The sequence below is a fragment of the Cyanistes caeruleus genome, chromosome 17 (genome assembly GCF_971803275.1).
Source record: "Cyanistes caeruleus chromosome 17, bCyaCae1.hap1.1, whole genome shotgun sequence".
NCBI classification, from domain to species: domain Eukaryota; kingdom Metazoa; phylum Chordata; class Aves; order Passeriformes; family Paridae; genus Cyanistes; species Cyanistes caeruleus.
Genome location: NC_141717.1, coordinates 11,336,328 through 11,362,802, shown reverse-complemented (window position 1 = coordinate 11,362,802; position 26,475 = coordinate 11,336,328). Strand labels below are relative to the sequence as shown.

General features: G+C 43.7%; 1 protein-coding gene across 2 annotated transcripts in view; it reads left to right on the top strand.

The window, feature by feature from the left end:
• The window catches only part of CHLSN (cholesin), a 120,655-nt gene extending 114,472 nt beyond the window's left edge, over positions 1 to 6,183 (top strand). For both annotated transcript variants that reach the window (XM_086853845.1, XM_023936787.2), the window contains 2 exons: positions 782 to 863; positions 5,168 to 6,183. In XM_086853845.1, the coding sequence (XP_086709971.1) occupies positions 782 to 863; positions 5,168 to 5,350 (265 nt within the window). In that variant the 3' untranslated portion in view covers positions 5,351 to 6,183. The remainder of the gene's footprint in view (positions 1 to 781; positions 864 to 5,167) is intronic.
• Positions 6,184 to 26,475: the final 20,292 nt, after the last annotated feature.

Below are 26,475 nucleotides of genomic sequence, written 5' to 3'. Positions count from 1 at the left end.
TGCTATTTTAACCCAGCTAAAATTTTGTATATTGAAAATGTGTTTGCTGAACAGTCAACGAACATTTGCAGATTGTAATAATTTGTTCAGCCTCTCACTTTTAACAATATTGAGTATTTTTCATGAGGGGGAGAAAGAGATAAACCCCCCATTTTTCTAGCTTTTAAATATAAATATTTAGGTCATGCATTTAGACAAGCCCAAGCCTTGAATTGTTTGCTGCTGAAGGGTGAATTTTGTCTGTTCTAGAACAGCCATCTGTGATGGGCTGCAGCCACTGCTGAGGTGACCATGGGAGCACAAGTCTCCTTCCAGTCCTTCAGAGGCTGCTTAATTTCATGCAAATTTCAGTTAACTGTGAAATTGCAACTTTCTGAAATCCAAACTTGATTCTTGTCCCCTGCACCTCCCCAGATACTCAGTCCTGCAGCAGGAGTAAGAATTTGGGGTGCTCAGTTGTGTGGTCAAATGAGGGCAATGACCAATCATGAAGGACTGGCCAAAGCTGGGGGGATTTGATATTTGACTTCAAGTAATCCATGCTTTCTGAAGAAAATTTATAACCTTCTTGGCTATAATATCTCCTGTAATTTTTTTTGCCCAGAAGCCAGGTGGCCCTGCACAAAATGTGTGCAGTGTCTGTGTCCCACAGTGCCGTGCCACTCCACATTCTGCAAACAAAGTCACTTGGAAGCAGTGTAGGGAAGATTTTCTAAATAAATAATGTTTTGCTATCACAGTATTCTGTTTAAGCAATATTTTTTCTCCTAATTTTCTACAGCTGGTCTAAAAACCCAGAAAAATGGAAGTTTCAAAAGACAAGACAGACGTGGCTTCTCCTGCACATGTATGATAAAGAGAAGGTTTGTATTCATAATGCTTTTTCTCAGAACAAATATGATATAGTCTTATACATTAGTTATAGTTATTCCTTATTAACCAAAATGTCCTAGAACTAGCCATGCACTTGTCTCAAAATTTTTTTGATAACTTACAGACTACTTTGTTTTTAACCACGATGCTGAAGCATTTTAATTGCTTTTTATAATCTTTTTATTTTGTTGGTGATCTTTGTCCTTTGCATGCTAGATTTTTATACTCAATGTATAGCAAGCATAAAGAGAGCAGATTCATGATTTATTTAAATCTGGAGTTTGCTGAGAATTTGAGTCATATCCTTAATTTGAATTTCCTAATGCAGAACCCAATACTGCAAACCACAGCTCTCATATTGTTTCAGATATCTGGCTCCATAAATGTACAGCCATATTGCCAAGATGTTAAAATAGCTCTCTCATTTAAATATAAGTGAAACCTGATGTTGATTGTGAAAAACATAAAGTATAACCAGAAGCCAGGCTTGAATCCATACTGAAATCTATTCATTTCATAACTTAAAAAACAACATAAATTGAATTTCCAATAAGTATCTGACCATCGTGGTATCAAATGAGAGTGTCAGGTCATTCATTTTGTTGTGCAATAGAACAAACCTCTGCCCATTTGCACAGTGCTTCACTTATTGGTTCATTTTGTTGACATTCAGTTAGCTTTTGCTGATTTTTTGTGTGCACTTGAACATTTACTCATACCAATAGTCCTGACCCAAATTAGTCAGCAGCTCTTAAGCCAGTCACCTGACATTGGGTGCTACCTTTTTAGACAGCCAGATAATTAACAACAGAGTTTCATGAGGGCAAAAATGTTCATATGGTGTAAATATTTTAAAAAGAGGGGTTAGAGAATACAAATTTTATTTTGGTTTCTGGGTTGTTTGCTCTGCCTTCTGTTTTTTAAGTTTCTCCTTTAAAAGTCTTTATCGACCTTTCAAAATCAATGTATGCTCTTCAAAGCTACCTAGAAATTGTTTGGCAGGCAGAGGGGTGTTTTTGCTTTTTTTACCTGTTTCCTTTGGGGTTTGTGTAGAAATATACTGGGACACAATGAACTGTAAGTAGCATTTGTTTTATGTATCAAAACACAGTTTTCAACACTGAAATGAAACATACTTTTTCTTAAAATTCTGATGGGAGTGCTCTGATTTATTGAAATTCACATATTTTGTAGTTTAATAATCAGAGGAGCATTGAATATGAGCTTCAGAAATGATTAACATCTGCATCCAGATTCAGTGAAGTTAGTAGAACTGCTCAAGTGCTTATAATTAAGCATGTGATGAAGTCTCTTTCTTCATCAGGACCATAGGGAGGGCACACCCAGCTCCTTTTGAATATTTTTTTTATACCCAAATTCAACTTCCTGTCCATTACAGAATAAAATCTGTTGGTAATCCAAGCATGACTAACGTGCAAAAGGAGACATAAGTTTCTTTCCTTCCTGAGCCACATCTTTGATCTCATGGTGTCACTTGGATGCCTACTGAAGAGCCATGCAAAGGCCTGAATCAACTTTCCTGTGCTGATAGGCCTCTTTCTGTAAGAAATAAGTTGAGGTTTTAAAATTGTTTGCTAGATAAATGGTATTTTAAGCTCCTTTAAAATCCATCTGGTGGCTGGCTGACAGCTTCCAAGCCAGGCCTGTGTACCTATGGTGTGTATACTTCTCCAGCACCCAGGATAAAATAAACACTAGGTCATTTGTTAGTTCTTTCTCATCTGGCACAGCATTTTTAGGAAGTTATTAGATCAGTTTTCAGCTTCTGGACTTCAGGGCATGGCAGGGTGGCTGAAGCTTCCTTGGAAGGTGACCCAAAATGCAGCCTGGCAGCAATGAGTGAGCTCTCTGCTGGTGTTTGTGTTTGCTTTGCAAAATACGTGGATGTTTGAGGTCTCCAGGTCTGAAAATACAGAGTTGCAGAGGGTAATTTAACAGTGCTAACTGTTCTTTTCCTGGTACTCTTTCGTAGGGTTTCCTTCCTTTTCCCAAAGACAGGAATTACTTCACTTGGGATTATTTCCATGTTAATCAGCTCCAGTGAATATTTGGAAGTTAGGACAGAGGCAAGATTGGTGTGTGAGAGAGAAAAAGAAATAAGAAAAAGGTCAAAACAGTTAAACAAAAGAATAATAACAAAATCCCATAAGCCTGGCTTTGACTTCTTCCCATGCTGGGAGATCTTGATCTCCAATTTCAAACCAGCCTTGAACTGACCTTGGAACAAGGATTGTGTTCCTCCTTGGAATACCTTGCCAAGACCCCTGAAATTACCACTTTTGTACTACTGTATTTGAAAAATTTAATTTTGGATTTCATTAACTTTGTGTGTTCCAGTCCTTGCTCTGGCTCTACTGTCTAAGTCAGGAGGAAATATGATCTTACCTTGCTGTGTTGTGAGCTCCTGATGAAATAAACCCCAGAGCTGTGTTATGCTAAAGGAAAATATCAGACTTTTTGAACACTTGAGCACCCTTAGGGCCAAATTCTAAATGTTTTCTTGCCTTCAGGCAGCCTCATGTTAAGTCTGCACACTTAGGATTTCTAAATTTAGAGCAGGCTTTCAATTGCCCCCTCAAGCATTTTGCTTAAATGACATAATAATAACTGTACCTCCACAGGTATGCCTGTGCCATGAGCTCTGAGAACAAGAGTTGTAAATTACAGAAATAATTTGGCCAAGGTTTGAAATGTGGAAATGTTGCTGACTTTAAAAGCTCAGTATACTGAGTATCTACATGAAAGGAACACTGTCACACTGGAATTGTTTGTGTCTAAATGGGTTAAATCTGTTATTAGTACCAGCTTACTGTGGTGAAAACTTTTAAAAATACAGATATTTTTCACAGTGTTTGATTTTTATAGTATAGCAACGCTTCATGTATCATGCATTTCAGTGTTAGTCATTGTAAAATTAATATTTCTTTTGCAGCTACATTGTTTCTTTAATGCAAGAGTGTTTGTGTGAAGAACTAGGAGGTTTTCCATAATGTACAAGTTATGAGGCTGAACACAGACTTAAGTTTTAATTTATTGCTTTGTAATATCCCTGATTGATGAAGGCAGTGTTGGAATATTCTTTCTTCCTCTTCTTTAGGAATGATAGAAGTTTTAGTGATCAAAGTTCTGCTGCCAAATGTCCATGGAGAAATAAGTTGTAAATTAAGTGTCTGTTGAAGCTCTGTCTTCTCTGAAATGTTGAGACTTCGCAGATTTGAAACCGCCCTCGAATAATTAGTCTTGAATCCTTTAAATACTTACGTATGTGTTTAACTTGACTCATGTCAAGTTATATGTGTAAAGTTAAACATGGAGAAACATATTTGCAGGATGAGATCATTTTAACATCTCATGATTCACAGCAAAAAATATCCTGTTATTGCCTGAAACCTGTTCCACAGATACAAAACATGAAGTTAAGATCAGCATAGATCTGTTCACCTATTCCTTTCGAAAGTACTTCAGTATGAGGTAGTGAATAAATCATTCCACAGCCCTTGTTAAGTTATTGTCAAGATTAACATAATGATCATTTAAATTGGATGTTGTACCAGATAAGCTAAAACTTAATCTCTGACTAGTTAATTAGAAAGGGAGTGAAACGTTGATAATGCAACTGTAGATGACAAAAGTGCTTTTAATGTTAGACATGTTGGTAGAGCCTATCAGTTTTAGTCAGCATGATTTAAAAATTATTTCCATATGTCTGGATTTCAGTTTGTTTTTCAAATTAATTCTAGTCCTTTGTATAAGCACTCTGTCAATGTGTGCAGTGGTGGGTGGTATCTCATCTTAGCAAACAATTTTTGGGTGAGGGCAGTGGGAATCCCAGCAAAATTCTTCCCTCAGGCATATGCATGCAATTCTCACCAAATTTAGTAAGATTTACATGTGTGTTTCCAAAAGGAGGGTTTGGCTAATGTGTTTTGGTTTTTTTCTTCCACCAACCCTCAGAGCCTTGGGCTCCCTGTCAGGCAGTTTGCATTTGCTGATCAGCGTTTCCACATCTGTTGAGCATTTCCTCTCAGATGCTTTGTCCATCTAACCAAGCACATGACAGTCCTCTCACCAGGGCCCATCTCTCCTGGCAGCTTGAACCTTGGCAGGAAACATTTCCACTTGGATTTCCACTTGAAGTTGGACTTTGGCAAACACCAAGGCCCGTGCCATTCTCCTAACTCTCTTGCAGATGATGCTGTGATGTGACTGTGAATACATATTGAGAGGAGAAAAAGTAAAGCTGGTTTTTCTTCCTTTTGTTTTTCCTTTCAAGGTTCCAGACAAGTATTTCCCCATTTTACTGGATTATCTGCAAGGTCTTCAGGGTGGTGCACGAGACAAAACTGTGCAGAAAGCTGAAGCTTTTATGAAGGAATTTGACGGTTCTGATGGAGAAGACCCAAACCTTCTGGAGAAGTGCGAGCGCATCAGACAAGTTCTACAACTGCTGTCCTGAGTCTATTTCTGTGTCATAATTGTTGTCTGGTGGAGGGAAGGAGAGGATGTCACATACAGAGGCTGTAAAGGATTTGTAAAGATAATACTAAATTTTATACTTGCAATTTTTTCCAACTGAAAATATTTATCGTGTTCGGAGGTGATGAAATAAAAATAACATACATAGCCCATAGTCTTGCTATTAATCTTACTGCACCTCTTTAGAAAAATAAACCTCTCTCCCTCTCATTAGTTTTTCTCCATCTCCCCCTCTAATTACTGTTAAATATGAGGAACTTTGCAGCTCTTAATAAGAAGAGCAAAGGAACCAACAGAAAGCCTGGAGGGTCTTTTACAATGGCAGCTTTTAAAATGAATGTACAGTACAGTGCGTGCTCAGCCAGCTGTAATCTCTCACTTTCAGCTTCAGAAGGATGTCACTTGGATTTGGGAAGGATCATTTTCAGTCTGTTGAACATGGGTTGTACAACATTTGCTTATTAGTACTTCACACGGTGATCTGGAGATACCATCAGCTTTGTTGGTTTTCCTTTTATATTTTAAAGTTTTCAAATGCATTAGGGCAATTGTTTAGATACTCAGATAATGCACAGATGGGAACAGATCAAATCCTTGACTATATGTGGTGAAATCATCAAATTGTAGCAAAACTTAGCCTACAATCAGAAGTGCTGTGCTGTATCCGGCCTGCCAATATTGCATTTTCCTCCTGCAACTGGCATCCAAAAGAGTTAATTCATGTTCATTCCTTTTGGTATGGGGCATTTGTCTCTTATGAACGTGCTGAAAATGAGGCTTTCAAATAAAAACCAAGGACATTAATTACTCAAAGTTGGATGATTTGCTTATTTAGTAACACTGGTATTCAGACAGAGTTCTTGACCTGATTTTTTAACGTTTCTGCAAACATTGTTCATACTTTATTAATATCAACTATATGAAATGTGTGGTGTTTCAGAAGAGTGGCTGTCTTTGGGAATTATGATTTTAATTAGGGTGGGTGAAGGAGGGGAGGATCTATGGATATGCAGCCTGATCTTGCAATAAGAAGCGTTTGAGTGGATTTGACAGCCTTCATAGTCATGGCTTAGTACAAATCTTTAAAAGTATGAAATGTATTACTAATAGCAAATAACTTACACTTTCTGACTTGCTGAGGAGGAGATTTTCAGCCAAAAAAGACTAGAAACCAGCATGCCCTCCTCTAAGAGAGTAACTGGGATGGAGTTTGGCACAAGAATGGGCAGAATTGAGCAGCAGTGTCCAGGTTCTCCATTGAGGTGCTGACAGTGCTTTGGGGCACAGCTGCATGAGGGCTGCAGAGCAGCCAGAGCCTTTCTGAGCTGTACAGCACTGATCCTCCTGTCAGAATCCTGCTGAAAAGGATCTGTAATAAAAGGAAGTGATCCTGACATTTAGTGAACTCATAAAGATCATTGGGTCATATATCTTACATGTGAGACTATGCAGCTGGGAAAACCTGCTGTCACTCCAAGCAGAAGCTGATACTTGTTTCTTTCCATGAGGGAAAACAGGAATTTCTCAGCGATGAAGTTTTCAAAGTATCTTTTTGTGAGTTTATCATTGAATGTTAGATGTCAGAGAAGAATTTCTGTTCTCCCTCAAGAAATTTGAACATCGCCACTTTTGATTTCTCTGTCACACAAAAATGTGGGTCCTCATTGAGCATTTAACATACCTTCTAGCTTAAAAGCACAAGCACATTGCAACTGCACTTTGCAAAAGAATTGTAAAAAATATGATAAAGGTAAGATCTGGGCAAAAATATGGGAACCTTTTATGATTTTTGACATATTTAGCAAGATTTGCCTTTCTTTGACCTTAGTTCTGGCCATGTATAAATGCTGACAAATCTGTAAGAAGAGAAGCTTTGTAGATCAAGAGTGTCATGTTTCATTTTACATCAATTAATATTAAAAGCACACAAGGCCTGTCAATCTGGAGGCCATGTGAACCAGTAGTATTTGCAAAAGAACAGTTAGAGCCTCTCACAGTAATAGACTCCTGGGAGTAGGTCTTGCTTTGCTCTCCTTCCTCAGCTGCAGTTCCAGCTTTCCCTTCAGTCCTACTGATTGCTGGGTGAAGGTGAAGGTCATGGTCCTGGGGCTCTGCTTCTTGCAGTTATGGAAATTCAGAAATTGCAGCTGAAGATAATTGTTGCTGTGGTTGTGTTTGGCAGAGAAAGCAAAGCGTGGTGCTTCCTGCCACGTGCCTTTTGGTGTAGGTACTGTCCAACAGAGTGGTCTTGAAATTGGGTAAAACATTGTAAAACTGCTGCTTGGTGGTGCTGTGTCTTGCACATCAGAGCTCATATGAAATAGTCTAAGAGTTGTCTAATACTTGATGTTGTAGTACAAATAGAAATTTCTTTTTTTTACTTCGCACCTTTTCTTCAAGAATCTTCAGTTGGTTGGCAAAGAAGTCATGTTCACAACAGCCAGGAAATGCAAGAACACACGTTTTTGGGAGGTCTGTATTGCTAGGCCTGTTTAAAAGGCAAGATTGTGAGGACCTAGAGAGCTTATCCCACACACTCTGCAGATGCTGTAGTGCCTCTGGCAAGGAGACCTTGCCTTGTCCATGTGCTGTCCACCACACCAGCCTCTGCTTCCTGCTCAGTTTGGCATCTTCATCCCTAAATTTACATTATGTGCTGAGTAAGTCTAGAAAAGTCTCCTCCATCACACATTTTAAATTATTTATCTTAAATTATTAAGTGTGCAATCAGTTACTGAATTCCTGTAGCTGGTTGGAGCTGTGTTGGGAAGATGTAATCTGGCACTTCATTCACTTCTTGTCATTTGGTCATGTACAGTTTTCAAATCTCAACGTTGCTTGTATCTTAGGCAGTCATATAGGCACAGATAGGAGAAAATTGTGTCTTTGCCTGTTTGAATCAGCCTGCTGTGTTAATAAAAATTGCATCCCAGGCTAGAAGTAGCAGTGTGTACAGAATGACAAATTACATCTTCATCTGCCTACGCTAATCGCCTTCTAGTCGAGTTAATCTGTGTTGTGTAGCTCTGGCTAGCAGAATGCGTGTCCTAAGAGAATGCTGAAGTCAGGACTTCCAGGCAAAATAAAGGAACACTAATTACTAAGAATTGCTTAAAGCTGGAACTTTGCCTCTAATGGAAGTACTAATTACTCAAAATTTGACAGTGGAAGAAGTTCCCTTTAATTTGGCTGATCCTTGCTATGGGTTGTGTATCTATTTGGTTCTCTGCTGTCTGCCCACAATTTTAATTTGTTATCACAATTGCAAGATTACTGCATAGATGAGTTCTGTTTGTATTTGGAAGGGCATCTTGACGTTGTTGAATGTGTAGTTTATTTCCTTATTTCCTCTCACTGGAAAATTGCTCTGCTTGTTTCCTCTTCATTTTAAAGCAAGGTGACTGTTGACTCATCTCCTTTTATTTCAAAGAGCTTAGAAATGCACATCTTTGGTTTGATCTTGGGGGTTTTGTTTTGTGGGTTTTTCTAAATTTTGCCATTGAGTAAGGCAAAGTAAAAACCATTAAAATCCACTCCCATTTCTGAAAATCAGTGTCAGAAACAACAATCATAAAAGAGATTTAAGTTGCAAAGTCAAGCACTCAGAAAATTAGAAAACATAAGAATGGAAATTATCTGTGTAATTTAAATTTTACCCGTCATGTGTATGTGGTAGGATGGAACTTCTTAATTATGTCATCAGGGCTGTGTTTTCCTTTGTGTGCAACTAGTATGTTATTTATTCAGTGTTTTCCTGGTGGTTCTTCTGCTCTTCTCATTTTCAAAAAGCAGGTCTACAAAGCAGTCCCAAAGCCAGAGAAGTAACTTTGCAGTTGGGCTTTGATCAGGCACAGAAATAAGTAGGAACTTTCCTATTCCTTTGGTGTAGGAACTAGTCATAGATGTTTCATCACAAATGTTCCCTTTAAAACATGTTTTAATGTTCTGATTCATTTACAGTCAAAATACTGAATTGATGTTACTTAATTTAAATCCAGTTTTGTTGACATAAAACTTTCCAGTGGCTTATTCTGGTTTAGCCTTTGGTTTCCTTTTATGTCTTCCTTTCTGTACCGCTGAATGAGCTTGTTATTTCTGTCCTTGCAAATAGGAATATTAGTTGTTTACAGTGATTCCAGTCATACAAGGACACAATTAAATGTCCTTGCCTGTGCAGGACAAGCTCATTTTTGCAGTGATTTATAATTATGTTCTATTTTAAATTCTTCGTAAGAACCTACATAGTCAACAACTTAATGTGGTTTTAAATAATTATTATTTTAAAGTACATGGTTTTTTTTCCCCTGCAAGGAGCAAGGAATAGCAAACTAAATAAAACTAATTAGTAAATGGTGGGGGAAGGGCAAAGCAAAACAGTGGTTTATCTTTCTTTGTCAAAACAAAGCTGAATAAGAAGCTTGTGCTACTAAGAAACATTAACTGGTGTTGCAGACATAGAGGGAGGGCCCTCTGGGTACAAACAGAAGAACAGTCATACAGTTACTCTTATTGATTTTTTTTCTTTTCCTTACATGCAGAAAATTTTTGGCATTCCCCAACAAAACCCACAAAAACACCTACGTCAAAAAGTTAAATAGGTTTCAAAATCAAACCCTTAAAGGTCAAGAAATGCCACATGTATATAAATGGCCAAAAGAATTAAAATTCTACCTCTCTGTGCCTCCAGCCTGGAGACTGAATGAAGGGGGATTGTGTTAGAGGCAAACAAGCAAAACCCTCTAAATTATGTGAGCACATAGTTAAAATTGCCAGTCGCCCTTCTATTCATAGGAAGGTGGAGTTACATTCCCTATTAGCTTTAGTTATTCAGATTTTTATTGAATATTTTCTGCTAATTGAAATATCACATCTGTGACAACTTACATCTATTCTTCTCAAGGTCCCATGTGTATTTTATAAAATTGTAAGCCATGGGGCAGACACAGGATCTGTCACTCTTACTTGCTTACAGATAGCCAGACCAGCCATGGCACTGTGAAAATCATCATTTGCTGTTGAGCTCCTTTGGACCCAAAGGATGTTTGGCACTGGGTTTTCCTGTTTTGGTCTGGAGGTACAACAGGCTTTGGCAGCATCCTTTGTAGCAGCCAGACTTGCTTAAGCTCCATGAAATTGCCCAAATCTGGCCCAGTGGTGCTGCTGATGGAATTTGCCAGGCGAGCAGGGAGCCCGTGGAGCGCCGGGGGCTGCGGGGTCCCAGCTGCTGCTCGGGATGCTCAGCCCATGGCTTGGTGCCCTCTCCACTGCTTGTTCTCACTCTTGAGCTGCTGGGAGTTGCTACCATTTTATTTGTTTGCTTTCCGTGGGCTTAATCGGACTAAACAAATTGTTTTAAAGCTATCTTGAGAAATTGAAAACTTCAGCTACAGAGGTGGTGTTTCTCTGGTAGCATAGATACGTGTAAACAGACTTTATGGATTTCACACAGACAGGACCCTTTATTAGAAGCAGAAGCTCTTGCAGGATCCTGGAAAGGACTGATCAGCATCCTGATTTACCTTGTTAAACAGGACTGGTATTTCCGTGAGCTGTCACAAATAAATGCTCACAGCTAGGCACAAGGACAGGCAGCCAGGAAACCATGTATGGGCATCAGCTGTGCCAGAGGGCAGGGATGACAGCGAGGAATGTAACCTCCTGAAGTTCCCTGGTTAAGGCAGAACGCCACCTGGCACAAATCCTGCCTGCCATAAGGTTAAAAATAACAAATAGCATCCCTATTACATAAGGAAATCTTTTGTCCTTGTTTAATGGGGCACTGTGATATGCCGGAAAGAATAAATATGGAGCTTCTCTGAAGTCTTGTGGTTAGAGCTTAGGGCCAAGCCAGCTGAAAATACCAGGGCTGATTGCAAGCAGGGCCCTGTGTACAAGCTGCTGGCATTAAACAGGCAAAATCTCAGTGAAATTCCAGTGTCTAAACCTGCTCAGCAGCAGGCTCAGCCCAGTTCACTGCACTGGTGACATCTCAGTGCCAGGAAGGACTTTGGGTCCTGTTTTGTGATGATGGTGCTACTACAACGTAAATACAGAGGATTTGTGTGTTCAGAGCAGCCTCAACTGCAGTCCATGAACCACCCTCTGGGCTTCTTGCAGTAAATGGGTAATGGAGCAGCTGTGGAAGTTCCTGTGGATGATCTTCAAACTCACCCCAGCAGTGTGACATTCTCACCCACCTCACCTGCCTGCAGGTCACTGCCAGCCCCATGAGGGATGTGCCTGCTTTGGTTTCAGTTAAAGAACTAACCTAAAGTGGTGGAAATGCTCAAGTTTTCCTTTGCATCCATGAGTTGCTGTATGTGATGAAGCTGCAGCCTGTCCCCAAGCCACATTCTCCTGTTTCAGCTTACAGAACTGTCAAAGGCAGCGCTGATTTCCAGTCTGACTGCTCAGCTCTGCTGTACCATCCTCTCTTTGGCTGTGATCCCTTTCAGGTCAGTACAGCTGTTACTTGTAACCCTTACCAAAATTTTTTTTGCAGCTTCCAGTGCCTGCTGTAAGCAGGAGCATTTGTCAGCAGATGGTCCTCACACTTCCCTTTTAGGTGCCCAGCTGTACCCACACCACCTCCGTGCACCCAACTGCTTCCACTTTCCATCTTTGTGTGAAAAGGTGTTTCCAGGTGCTTGGCACTTCAGCTAGGATAGCAGGAAGCATTGAGGATTGAATGATCTTGATATTGTAGTTATAAGAATAGAACTATCCTTAAAATTTCTCCCATATTCCTTCAAGATGGGTCTGGATTTCCGTGCACACCCAGCTGTTCCCTGGGGACGTGTCCCACCAAACAAATGCAGACCTTGCACCTGGACATGCTTTTGTTTGGAAGAGATGAGGCCAGTCTGAACCTCATCCCAGACCGTGTGTCTTGTAAAAATGGAGTGAGGTGGCATAAATTATTTAAGCACTTGTAAAAGTGCCCGAGATGACTGAAAAGGAACCTTCAGACAGAAGGCCTGACAGGCCTGGGAGGCTCTGCCTCTTGTTTGGGGAGTGACAACACATGTGTTGGTGCTTTCTGTGGCTCCTGGCTGCAGGTTCCAGGCAGGATCATGGAGGGTCACTCTCTAGGCTGTCCCTTCGTGGAAACAAACATTCACTGACCAAATTACAGGGCTGCTCGTGAGCCCCTCGGGAAGGGTGAAAATGGTGAAGGAACAGTGGCAGGGAGATGCTGCTCTTAGAAGTTATTAATTCCTTGTAGAGGGCACAAACCTCAACCAGAACCCAGACCACAGTCAGATTTTTTTATAATCAAAAAGAAGAAAACACTTTATATAATTTGAATTTCAAGTGCTTTTAACATGGTGTTTAATCTCAGAGATGGATGTTCTGCAGTGGGCAGATGGTTGCATTATGAATATTGCCACCAGCATCTTTCTTGCCTTCCTGTGCAAGCTCCTGAGCAGATTACAACATAATTTAACTGATAGATGGAAAAGTTCAGCTGGCTGAATTAGCAAAGAAGATGAGGAGGAAGATAGCTCATCAAAGTTAGGAAATGTGTAAGTTAAAAATAGGACAGGTACTGCTGTCTGGATTCCAGGTCTGATAAAACTCATTCAAAAATTACCACCTGTGCAGCAATATGGCATGAAACAGCTCTCTGCACTTCATTGTGTTACTCTTCTTTTGAGCAGCCAGTTCTGCCAACTACAGAGCACAGAATGTGGAAGGAAAACTACAGTGAACTTGACAATTATTTCCAGAGATTGGTTCAGTCCTAGAAAATATTCACTGGCTCGCTAAAAAAAAGCAGGGGTTCCCCCCGTTGTTTTCTAAATCCTTTTTTTATTATTGCAGCTGTCTTTGGACAAAGGGAGGGGAAAAAAGTGACCGCAGAGAGCTCAGGAGTACATCTTTGACATTGTTTAATGAGAAAACAGTGACTCTTGTTGAATCACCCTGCTAACACAGAGCAGACAGAGAGCCTAAGTTCATTTTTGTTTGGCTTTTGTTTTGAGGGGTCCCAGCAGAAGCTGAAAGGGTGGCAGGTGAGCCTGGGTTTGTGCTGTTCCCCACACAGGTGCTGCAGGTGGTGACTGCTCCAAGAGAATGAGGGGAATGTGAGCAATGCTGTCCTTCTGCAAACAGCACGTTTTCACCTTTCTACTCTGTTTGTGGCAGTGTTCCCCCTCCTTGCTAATGGACCGGGATTGCAGCTGGCAGAACGGATCAGTCAGCCTTTATCTGCATCATTGCTGGGGGTCCTATCTCCCTCATAAAGTTGCTTTAATGGCCAAGTTAAACTTTTGACCTGCTTTACAGCAGAAGGCACTGGTGGTTTGAACTGTCCAGAGGAACACTCCAGTGGTGGGTGCTGGGTGGGCTCTGTCACTGCTCCTGGAGAAGGGCACCTGAGTGCAGGTAATGGGGAGCAGAAACTTCACGTTTTAAATAGGAAACCAATTTCTCTGTAATGTGGAACTGTGTGTGACTGAAACTGGCAACAACAGCACACGTGCCACAGAAGTTGCTGACACTTGTATTTTTTTTTTTTTAATTTTTTATTTTTTGAGGACTGAAAGATATTTCTAGTTCAGCCAGTTACAGGAATGTAATTATCGATCCCATAAAACTTTTTGCCACTGAGATTTGAAAATGATAAAATACCACACACTGCTACCACAGCCCCATGGATTAAAATGTGCTGTAGCGTTTCAGAGAGATTTTTTAATATGTGGAAATAATAAAATAATTGTCTCAGAGGAAAGCAGACAGATGTCTCAGCTGGTTTATCTAGAAAATCCTGCCATTTATCTCAGGCATGACCTTTACCTAGGTCATCCTGCCTTTCTTGCAACTCAGCTGGATCATTCTGATGGGCACCAGCTTGACTTAGCCTTGAAATGGGTTCAAAATCTGGCCCAAGCTGTTTTGTGGATAGAAGAAAGTAAAACGCTTGTAGTCCCTTTCTGATTGTCAGGATGCTAAGGCTGTAATTCAAGTCATTAGGCTTAGTATATAAAACCCTTCGTAATCCAAGTCTTAAGAACCCGAAAGGTCGCTTGTGGTCCAATAATCCTGAATAGTAAATGTGATGAGCTGGCGGTGACTGTCCTGATCCTAAAGCATCTCTCAAAATAAACGCTGGTCTCTGCCCCAAAAGCATATGCACGTTATTTTGAGATGAGCCAAGAGGCTGTGCAAGGAATAAGCAGCTTGCCCGCTGAACAGCTTTGTGCAGCACTGATTTGTTTGAAATTATTTCATTAACTGGACTGAAGACAAGAAGATGCTGGAGGTTTTAAAGACACACCCAGCTCTGGCTGCAGTGGTCTGCTGGAGAGAGCTTTGCTCATCACCAAGATCCCACAAATCCTCCCCAAATCTGCCAGCATAGCTGCTCACGTGAATGAAATGGCCAGAGGTTGCTCATGACAGGAATGGCTCATCCCTGGGCTGAGGATGATGTCAGAGGTCGTTCATGTTCACACAAGTGATGAGTGAGAAACATCTGGCCAGAGGTGCAGCAGCTGGCATTGAGGAGGCAGGCGGCTGAGAAGATCTGGCAGATCCTGGGTAGCCACATCCCAGCTGTGGCTGCTTTGCAGAGGTCCAAAAGGCAGTGGCTTTGTGAGCAGCACAGAGAGGGGGTTTGGTGCCTGGCAGTGCAGGATGGCAGTGTGCCCCTGGGTAGTTCTGTGGGAGGAAAGGACAAGTGGATAGATGTGGAGGATGCAGGCATGGACTGATGGGATAATTTACAGGGTCAATTAAGCATGAGCATTTTAAGGAGCTCAGTCCTTTTCTCACCTCCTTGATACCTCCTCGGGAAGGTGCCAGAGAGGTAAAGAAATGGAGGACTGGGAACACTGAACCACTATGGGACCACTTGTAGGGTCCCCTCTTGGTGCCTGACCCTCCTTTTTCATCTCTGTTTTTGTGCTGAGGGCAGTTAGAGGTCAGCTGGGAGTAAGGCTGCATGACTTTGTTTTTCCTCTTAAATGTCTCCTTGCCTTTCAATTTGTTCAGTATTTGAACTGATTTTCATCTTTATATTGTATTTATTTAGTGGTGCTCTGGATATGGTTATTTTTGTGCCCTGAAGGGCCTACTTTTCCATTTCATTTTAATATATAACTTCTATTAACATCAAGGCTTGCTGCATGCATAAAGGGGCACTGAACAGGTAAACTGTACTTAAATACCTGTGACCTCTTGGCTCTTCTATATGAAATGATTATTAATGCTTTGTCCTTGCTGTGTTTCATCAGAAGATGCTGCCACACAAGGCAGAGTCGGGGAGGTCTGATCATCCCTTTATTACAGATGGGTAAAACAGAGGAAAAGAGATTAAAAGATTTGCCAGGAACACAGAGCAATCAGTGGCTGTGCTGAAAATAGAAACCAGGCTCCTGGTTTCCATTCCCCAAATCTGGCCTCTAGACAACACTATATTAAAAATGTAAATGAAAACATAGACAATCTTTCCTTTTTCAAACCTTCCCTGTGAACATTTTGTGTCCTTTTGACTGCTTCACAGAACAACCTGGTAGCATTTGGATCAAAGAACCAGGGACTGTCTGGGCTGAGCTCACTGGATTCTGCAAAGGGAACTGGACTGGACCACCAAAAACCTCAGAGTGACCAAAGAGCTCATGGCAGAAGGTGGGAGGAGACTTGTGTCTATTCTGAGACAGAAAAGTATTCAGTAGCTGTAGGCTGCTGTTCAAAATACTTTGATTACTGTATTTAAGGAAGCCAAAAGTGATACTGTTGTGACAGCCAGTCCCTCAGCCTTTGTATTCTAGAAAATATTCTCTCTTGTAATGCACCACAAATCCAAAGCTGGCAGCAGAAGGACATGCAGGCATTTTAACTGTTTGCTATTAAGTCTGCAGATGATGGGTAAATCAAACAGAATTGAGGTTTGAAATGCACAACCAGAAGGGAAAAGTGAATTTGGTCTCACTGAGGAATGGCACAGCTGCAGAGCCTCCTGCTCTTCACGCCAGAGATGCTGGCAGTGCCATTACTGGGCTCATTCCTTTGGGCTTGGCCCAGCTTTATTTCTGTTCCCATATTGTTCCTCCATGCTGTAAACAGGCTTGATGATATAAAAAAAAAAAATAAAAATAGCATATGGATGCAACCCAACCAAACAGCCAGAGTAAACTTCATGGGAGAAACTGGATTTAGAAATGCACCCCTGAGTCATGCCAGAGTCCACGTTAGAGGCTTTTTTAAGAAGCAATTAGGAAGCAGTCTCCTTTTAAAGACACTTCCCAGAGCTTATTACAGGGCCAGAACATGCAAATTAGGGCTAAATTCTGCCTGTCTCCCTGATGTGCATGTCCTTGTGTGAGCAGGGCTCGAGATGTGGGCACACTTGTTCAGATCCCTGTGGAGCCAGTGGCAGCAGCGTGTGGCTCACTGCTGTGCCCAGAGAAACTGTAAATCCAGAGGGAACATGGACACATCGTCACTGGGACACCTGAGAGGGAAAGTGAGTGTTGTTGGAGCTTGTTGGGGACTGGCCACGCTGCAGAATGTCCCAAATTCCTGCTGTTGTTACTGGCAAGCTTAAAATAAACAATGGGAAAACTCAGCTGAAGTTAATGCATCTTCCCTACAGCATCTCATCCCAGAGCTCAGAACCCCCTGAATCCCTTTCCACTCTGCAGAAGCCCAAAATAAGTGAGATGAGATGAAACACAAGATAAATAAGATGGCAAGCTGAGGACATCCCCTCTCTCTGGAGTTAGAAGGTGCCTTGAACTGAGGAGTTGTGGGAACAAGTTGCTCATTTCCCCAGAGACTGGGGACGTGGTGGGGAGGTGGGAGTGTCTCCTCGAGGCTCACAAGCCTGGGGTAATGGCTCAGCTCACCTGTACAGGTGGGCTCAGCCCTGAGTATTTTAGTGTCTGGGAAAAGCTTCTTTAGAAAAGATCTTTTGTGTCTTCATGCTCATTGTTGAAATCGTAGCAAGAAAAAAGCAGTTTTCATTAGCAAAACTGTTGCTTTTTGCCATTTCTGCTGGCTTAGGAGAGTAAAGTCTCACTGCTGAAGACTGAATGTGTTGCAGTTTTCAATGTTCAGCCCAGAGCTTCTGAAATACATCCACATTTTGTGAGGTTAATAACACTGTAGTCACCGATGCTGAATTTTTACTGGTTCAGGCCATAAGTCTCTGACCTAATTAGACTTTTACTGGCTAATGGTTTATGGAGCAAACCTCTGAGGATTTTGTATCTGGTTCCTCAAGAAAAATCACTCAAGAGGGAAATGCAGCTGCCTGGTGCTGTGCTCCTGCTTTGAAATGGGCAAGTGCCTCGTTCACTCACTGTGCTGTTAACCTGGGCAGATAATACTGATACATTTTAACTTAAAATTAGCAATTGGATTAAATATTAACCTTTAACCCCTTTGGTTGGTGAGGCTAGTGATGGTGCATGATCCATTAGCATTTCTGAACCTCACAACTCGGAAAACCCTGAAGTGCTGCCAGGGCAATCAGGGTTTGTTTAAAGCAGCTCTTAGGTGGAGATGAGCTCATTTCTCAGTATTGCCACTGCTGAGACCACAGGTATAAAACCACAGGCTGGATTTTTCAACTGCAAGTCATGTTTCAAGTGTTTAATGGATGATAAAATACCTGAATTTTGATAGATTTTGTTACTTTATTATTTGCTGGGGGCATGTTTACTGTGTTGCCCTTTTTGGTGCACCTGTTAGTGGTGACTGGTTCTAATCATGTTTCTATCACTGTCTCATATGACCTTTGAACCAATCTTTTCTCTTTTCCATCTGGATTTTTCTTCTCTAAGGCAGGGATAATGGCACTTCTGGAGTGCACTTCACATTCAAGTGAAGGGTGCAGTGCTGCTGCTGAAATGTGTCTGCAGTGAGAAAGAGGATGGAGCTTTTTAAAGACAATCTACACAGGGCTGTAGAAGCTGGCATCACACTTAACACCATTTAAACACTTTAACCTTCCTCTGACAAATGCCTGACCTGCAGTTCTGAACAGAAAACCCAAAACATCTCAAACCCAGTAAGAGCTGGTTCCCCTGAGCTCTGTTCCAAGACCCGAGTTCACAATAGGCAGCTCCAGCCTGGAAGGCAAAGCTTGCACATGGATTAATGGCTTGAAGGAGCCTGCTGGGTTCGGGGTCAGCAGCATTTTGGCTGTGGAGGGCTCAGAGGAGTTTGAGGGTGGGTTTGGGGGGGTGGATTTGGGCCAGAGCTTGGTCAGGGTTGTCCGTGCTCAGCTGCGCCAGGCGGTCCAGGCTGTGTGCACGTGTTAATTAGCTGAGAGAAGGGTCTGGGGCAGCTTGTGCTGCTTCAAAGGGCCCTTCAGGGGAACATCTAAAACACAGCTTGCAAGAAAAATAAATGAAGGAGGGCTCAGTTTTTTCCTGTGGCCGCCTGCAAGCTGTGGCCATGAGTGGAGAGTGCTGCCGAGGCCACCCACGCCGGAGGCTGCGGCTCCTTCCCGGCCGAGCTGTCCAGCAGCCCCCAGGACCCACCAGAGTCCCAGGCACAGCCCCCAGCACCCCTGTGCTTGCTCAGAGGCCTTTGGGGAGCCAGCAGTGGGCAGGGAAAGCCCACTTGTGGAGAGAGGAATGGCATATTCCAGGATGCAGCCTGCCAAGCCCCAGCTCTTGGCCAGGCTGGCTGGTTTGGAGCGCAGCACACGGCGCTGGGCAGGAGGGAGGATTTGCCTGCTCTTGATTTTGGGCTCCCTTTGCAAGAGCTGCCAGTCTTGGGCTCTGTCCATGCCCCCAACCCCACCTGCTCTTGGCTGGCTCCAAGGGAAGGTGCAAGGGAGGGAGACCTGAGTTTCTGCTCTCTGATCCTCCTTGTCCAAGAGTGTCTGATTTGGACGGGCTCAACCTCCAAATAATTCTGCACAACCAAGGAATAACTTTCTTTCCCAGCTGCAGCCCTGGTGGTGGTTCAGTCCCAGAGCTCCCTGTCTTTTCTTCTGGGCTTCCCTTTCTGTGATTTCTCTTGTGACTTGTGACATGACCTGCCCTGACAGGGGAAGTTTTGATTTTTTTTTGAGAGATCATTTACTCCTAGATAAACATTAATTTTCATTTTAATTTTTAACCTGTGTCTCTGAGGTGACAAAGCTTTTGCAGGCCATCTAAGAAGCTGTTATCTTTGCCCAGCTTTGCCTCTTTCATTTGCTTCACCCAGCAGGTAATGAGTAACCTGTCCTCCTGCTGGGCTGGCAGAGGTGGTCTCATTGCTTCCTTCTCCATTTTCTTTGGGAATCATAAACACATTCTTAGTGTCGGAGTGACATCTCTCTGCCCCTTGCTTTTGGCAGTGACGTTGTGTGACAATGCCATTGCTGCAGTGTGTCCTGCTTCACCTCTCCTCTGCATGGGCCTCCCTGAAGGGAGGAAGGGATGGGGAAGGGTAGGAGCTGAGGCAGCCCCAGAGTGGGGCTCCAGGCACAAGGGCTCATTCACAGCAGCCCAACACACGCCCTGGGGCCGGCTGGGGGCACTGCCCTGTCTCCTCAAAGCCACACAGGCGAGTCCTTGTCCAGGCAGGGCTGTGGATGTGCATACCCAGACTGCAGGTCTCCTGCTCTCACCACAGATGCTGTTGTTTGTGACACACGTGGGTTTGGGGTGTTCCTGGGTGGTGCAGAGCACTGGAGCAAGCTTGAGGTCATGTTCTTTCCAGTCCCTCCTGAGATGGGGAGAGAGAACAGGTTTTAGTGGGGGTGCTGTGTCCAGTGCAGGTGTGACCCTTCCTGCCCTTGGAACAATCCCAAAGCATCCTCAAGGCTGACACCATCTCCGAGCACAGTGTGGAGCAGTGCAACATCCTCGGGATCTGAAAGGACTCCAACCAAACAGATGTCAAATGCTTTTTTCCTGCTTAGGGGACATTGTGAGATCAGGGGAATCTTACTAAAGTGCTGTGTTTTTCCACTGTCAGATGCTGCCACTCTTCACCCACCCAGCAGTCACTCCCCCTGGTCACCTCCATGCTGATTTTCTCTCCTTCTCTAGGCTGCAGAGAGGCACAGCCCAGTGTTTGCTGCTCATTTGGGGTTTCCAGAGGTGGTGCTGGCTGGCAGTAAGGGCAGACAGAGCAGCTGTGTCCATATTCTGTCACATCCAGCATGGACATGGCACAGGATGAGCAGATAAGGATGTGTTGGCTGTGCTGCCCCTCAAATGTGTTGTTACAACTGCAAGGTCTGTGAGAGTCTTGAGCTGAATCTTGAGCTCTTTCCTTACTGTCAGAGCTACCCTTGTAGGGCTTGGGGGACTCCTTTTTCTCAAGGAAAATATGTCTGGGTGTCTTGTTTCTCCTATCAGTTTTTTTGCTTTTAGTGGCTCTTGGGTCACATTTCAAGGTTGGTTTTTGGTTTTTTTTCCAGTGTAGAGGGAAGAAAATGATTTTTGACATGGCAAAGGCTGAGGTCTTTATGCAATCCCCTGTGCAGTTACTGGGAGCTCAGACAGAGCATGGATCACGATGACTCATGATAAAGGCTGCAAGAACTGGCAGGAGTGCAGTAGCACAGGCTGTTTGTACCTCAGACAATTAGTTCTGTAAACAGATTTTTGTCATGTTTCTGAACTGCATGTTAAAAACTAATACATTGCACAAGACTAGACATTGGAAAACAATGAAGGGAATAGTCCAAGGCTGAACGAGAAAGATTTGATGACCTAATATGTATATAATGCATACAACATGTGTGTGAGGGGGTTCATCTTCTTGTTAAGAGGGAGGCCCAGTGTGAGGAAGGTTCCCTGTGCTACTTCCCAATGCCTGGCTGAAGATCCTGGCTGTGTTCAGCCCTGAGAGCCCTCCTGGGAAGGGAGGTTTCTGCACTGTACACAAACACCTCCGTGCCCTCCTGACTGAGCATTTTTTTGGCTGCAGGTTCAGCCAGCTGGGGAAGGAGGGAGTTCCCCAGCTGTCAGCAGAGGTGCCTCCCTGCCACCCCTCCTGTCCCCCTGCAGTTTATCCTCCAAACCACAAGTTGTTCAGTGAAATCCCTTGTCCTGTTCACAACAGGGATGGAGCAGTGTCGTCTGCTCCCAGCCTTGCTCTCTGAAACAGCTGGCTCATTTTTCTAAGGAAAAACAAGCCAGCCTGAGACAAACCCCATGCATTGAGCTTCTTACTGTGTCAGGCTGCAGGGAGACAGAGCTATAAACAAGCCAGAGCCAGAGCTTTGGTGTGAACAGCACACAGCTGCCTAAAATAATGCCTCCTGCCCAGAAAGATTCTGCATACCTGGAATTTCTGGGGGGATTTGTTTGTTTCTTTGCTTTTTGTCAGTACTTTTTGCAGCTGTACCCAGAATTAACCACAAAATACCAGCATGCTCTATTTCCTAGGATTTTCAATCCAAGCAAGGCTAAGGTGGAAGAGAGGAGGAATCAGATCTCTTCAGGGAAGGCACAGCCAGAGTTCCTCTCTTTAAAAACAGACCAGTGATAAAACTACTGAAAAACTGACTTCATTTGTGGCTGTAGAAAGAAAAGCTGATTCCAATTATTTTCTGCTGGATGCTGTGTGAACGTCCAGAATTAACCTCTTGTCTCAGGGACAGCTGCACGTGTATTTGGGGGTTTCTAGGTTCAGATTTTGCAGAAACCAGCAAAAAAATTCTAGCCAGTTAGCAAGAGCTAGAGATTTGTGAATCTTATCCTGCAGCCAGTTTGTCTATAACATTGAGAAATGGTGTAAGTAACTTCCCTGCACATAAAATGCAGCTGCTTATTGTGCTGTGAAATTTAACAATGCTGAGTGTAATTGATTTATAATTCATGTGAAAGATAAAATCAATGATCTAACTTCAAAACAGAAGTGTTTTGGCTTACTAAACGTTTGGAGATTTCTCTGTGAAATGCTTTATCTTTTTTTGCTTTATTACCTCTTTAAAAATGTAATTTCATTGTTTCATGAGTTTACTACCACTTTCTCTTAATTTAATTCATGTTTATAGGCTCTATCTAGACAAGTCTGATAGGCCCCATTCATTTCTGTAGAGAATTTTAACTAAGAGGAGGCTCTTTTATACATTAAAATTTTTTAGTTACCAAAAAAGAGGCTCCAGCCACATCATGTGGTTGCTCATGTAAATGATTCCTCCATTAAGACACTTGAGTGTTACAAGGTAATGGGTGAGTTTAATTTTTATGTGGTTTTTTTTCCTGTTTTCTTTTTAGTTGTTTAATTCCTACCCATTCCTTGGATTTCTCCTCCAACCTCCCAAGATGATGTTGAAAAAGGTAGATGAGGTGAGTGGAATCATAAAGAAATGCCTCAAGGAAAGGAAAGGGAGTATTAATGAGAACAACCTGATGATCTACATTGATGCTTTGGTATTCAAACAACAGGTATTGATGTGATATGATGATATGATGATTCCTAGTGCTGTACCTTATTCAGAGGTGCTGATGAGATTATTGTCTAATGAACACACTCTGCGACTGTACAGAAATATTCAAATTTTGGGTAATCATCCTCCTATTTTAGTATGCTCAGTACTTCATCCTGAAGGAAAAACCAGAAAAATGTTGTCACCAGCTGTCAGCTACAGTCCATTCCTTGCTGGAGAGTGAGGCAATGTCACTTTTCCAGCACTCTCCAGGCAGAGACATCCCTCCCTACGGGCATGGGAGGAGGCAGCAGAGTTACAGAGATGCAGAAATTCTGATGGCATTTGTGTAAACCCCTCACCAGCTCCCACGTGGTGGATTTCACAACAGGAGCTGTTGTGTGGGAGTCTGGATCAGCCTGTGTTTGCCCTTTTTCTCCAAGTGCTTGCATCCGCATTCTCGGGCCGGGCAGTGTGACTGGGGAAGGTGTTTCCCACCAGCAGCAGGAACAGTGGAGCTGATGTGTCAGCGGTGTCCTGAATCCTCATGACTCTCCTGTGGCTCATAGAAGGGCCTGGCACACACACACAGATAAATTCCAGCTCCCTCACTTAGGTATTTTTCTGCACCTCTCATCACATTTCTGCTTTCTCAGGATCCACAGGTAGAGGTTGGAAGTCCTGAGCTGGTCATACAACCACTGCCTAGAGCAGATAAATGTCATGTGGTCTTGAAAAATGGATTAATTTGTGCAATTGGTTCATTTTGGGGCTGCAAAAATCTCAAGTGTGTAAATATTTCTTCTGAAAACTGAAGAAATTCTGTACTGAAATGTCAATGTGATGCAACTTGTCACTTGCCTGCATCCCACTGTAATGTCTCTGCAGCCTGGGTTACCTGTCCTAGATCTCTCTTGTTATGCTAAAAGTGCTTTTTTTTTTCTTCATATATCTCTAATAAAAGCAATACATGTTTTCTTTACGCAGACCATGATGCTCCTGCGCTCCCCTTGTTGTGGCTGGCACTCAAACAACATCACAGCACTGCAATGGGGCCATCCTGCTGCTGCTGAGGGACCCTGAGATTCAAAGTAAGGTTTTGCTTTGCTTACACCGTGTGCTGAAGTGTTCTGCAGTCACTTTCTAAGTGATGCTCACCTGTAAAAGCTTCTTAGGCTCTCATGTAGGCCAGAGCTTCCAAAATCTGGATGCTCTCCGCCTCCATCCAAGCACTGAACGCTGCCATTCATGATCAAAGCACCTGAGAGGTTGTTCTCTACCCCAGGGGCTGCAGATCTCCTGTCCTGGGGTATTCCAACCAGCATTCAGCAGGAGTTGGGGTTCATGGGTGTTTTAGCACTCTGCCTTTCCTTTGCCCTGCAGGAAAGGTTAACACAGAGGTTGAGTTCTTGCCCTGCCTGCTTCCCTACCTTGGAGATGGCATTTCCCAATGCAGTGATCCATGAGGTGTGGACATTGGTCACTCTCCTGCCACAGGTTCCCTGGTGCCCCTCGGCTGACCCCCCCTCTAAAGGCTGCTCCACCCCCAGGGGCTTGCTGCTCTCCGGATGAAGGGGGTGCAGCACACCAGTGATCCTCAGGGCAAAACAGCACCAGGAGTGAGCAAGCCTCAAGCACAGGGCTTTTGGTGGGGAAGAGCCAGTTTCCTAATCCCTCATCTCCTCTGAGTCCAGTCCAGTGCCAGCATGACTTCAGGGTAAGGCACACTTCCCTTTTCCTAGAGCTCACTCTTCATAACCTGGAGCCTGTTCCTTGCTCTGCTCACTCTCTGCTGTCCGTGCCCTGCAGAGCAGTGCTGCCTCTGAGCTGCCAGGGCACTGCTTCTGCCTTGCTGGAGGCAAGGAGAGAGCAGCTGGGCAGCAGGGGAGCCTGGCCCACGCCTTTCCTCTGCTTCATCACTGCGGAGCAGCCAACAGCTGTTGTAGTTTAATCACAGAATTGTTTAGGTTGGAAAAGACTTTGAAGATAATCAAGTCTCACCATCAACCCAGCACCACCACCATGTTCACCACTAAACCCTGTCCTCATGTGCTGTATCCATGTGGTTTTTTGGACACTACATTGCACCTCTGGGTTTCCTCCACCCTGCTGGGTTAGGGCCAGGTCACATATTAGCCAGTAATTCCAGTGAACCGGGTATCTTCAGTAGCAAAGGACATTATTGGCAGGTGCAAGCCCAGGAATTGGTTCTCCAGAGGAAGAAGCTGGCTGCCAGACACAGCCCAAAGGGAGGAATGCTGAGTGGGCAGGCCAGAAGCTTGCAACACCCACACATGCTACAGCAGAGCATGGTTGTGCTGTGGGGAACGGCAGGGATCCCTCTGCTCACCCCTGTGCTGCCAGAGAAAGTGGGGAAAATGGGAGTTGCCAGATGAATTTAACCCCAGCCATTCCATGCACACCACCTGATTCTTGCAGGTTAATGGGCAATGAATATCTTTGCACCCAGCCTGGCAGCAGGTGAGTGCAGTTGGACTGGGGGGGGGGGGGGCATAAACCCTAAAGACTTAGTTCTGACTCCTTCCCCAGCCCAAATTTGTGCTGGCAGGGCGTTCTAGCCCTGAAAGGACCACAGGGCAGGGCAGGCTGTGACTCAGAGGGATCGTGGTGCCATCTCGTGGCAAAAATAAAGTAGAAATTGGATTGTGTGCGATGCTCATTGCTGTGGCCAGTGCAGAGGGGCTGCAGGTGGAGTTGCTGCAATCCTGGCCCCTCTCAGGGCAGCAGCCCCTGGTCCCAGCATCACACAGCCCTGGGGGTGGCAGGTGGCCATGGGACAGCTGCCAGCACCGTGAGCCACAAGTTGTTGTGGGTTGGGGTTGTTCAGATCTGACTCCAAACATCAAGGCACCTGTCCTGCCCCAAGGTGTTTGCCTTCGATCCAGGTGAGAGTTGCAAAGCACAAACATGTTTTGCAGCTACAGGGAAGACCTTCAGGGGCACTGTGGAATGTGGAAATGGTATTTCCACCTCTGAGAGCCAATGTTTTCTGATAGATAAATAGATAGCTGAGTCACAATCAATGTTCTGCCATCGCTTGGCTGAGCAAATAAACAGGAGACAGGCACTTTATTTTATGGAGATATATTCAGTGGTGTAAGTCAGCGTGCTGGGGAGGGATCACTTCTATCCATCTGCTGACACAGGCACAAGTAGGATGCATTTTTCAAAGGAATCAAAGGAACTGGTTTTGGTGGGATGTTTGCAGCCCCGTCTCTGTGCCATGGAGAAAGGAATCCATCTCTCTACTTCAAAGCCAAGAACCTGAGAGCCCATGGCAAGGGGGCAGGTCTGAGGTCCCACCAGTGAGTTTGTGCAGAGTTGAGCCCAGTTCAGTGCTGCTCCTTAGAGCACTGCACTTCTGCCTTATCTAACTTTAGAGTTCACACTATTTTTGGAGGGTTTAAAACAGGAGCAGTCCTGGCCTTTCTGAAGCCAAAGGCAAAAATCCTTATTTTTATTTCAGCAAGACCAAGGCTTCCTTCACAGAGTTGATACATGGTTTGCTCCCAGTTGCTTTACCTGTCTCTCCTTGTCCTCCCATCCAAAGCAGAGGGTCAGCACCAGCATCAGGGAGGCTGTGGTGGCAACCTTTCAGTCAGCCTCTGCAAGCAAGAGGCATTGAAGTGAAGAACTGAGGCATTCCCCAGGGCTGACTCACAGCCCATAGCTGAGGAATTTGCCCTGATGAAAGCACCCTGCAGGTATGGAGGGCCTCTGATTGAGCTGGTGTTTGCTAGGATGAGCATATG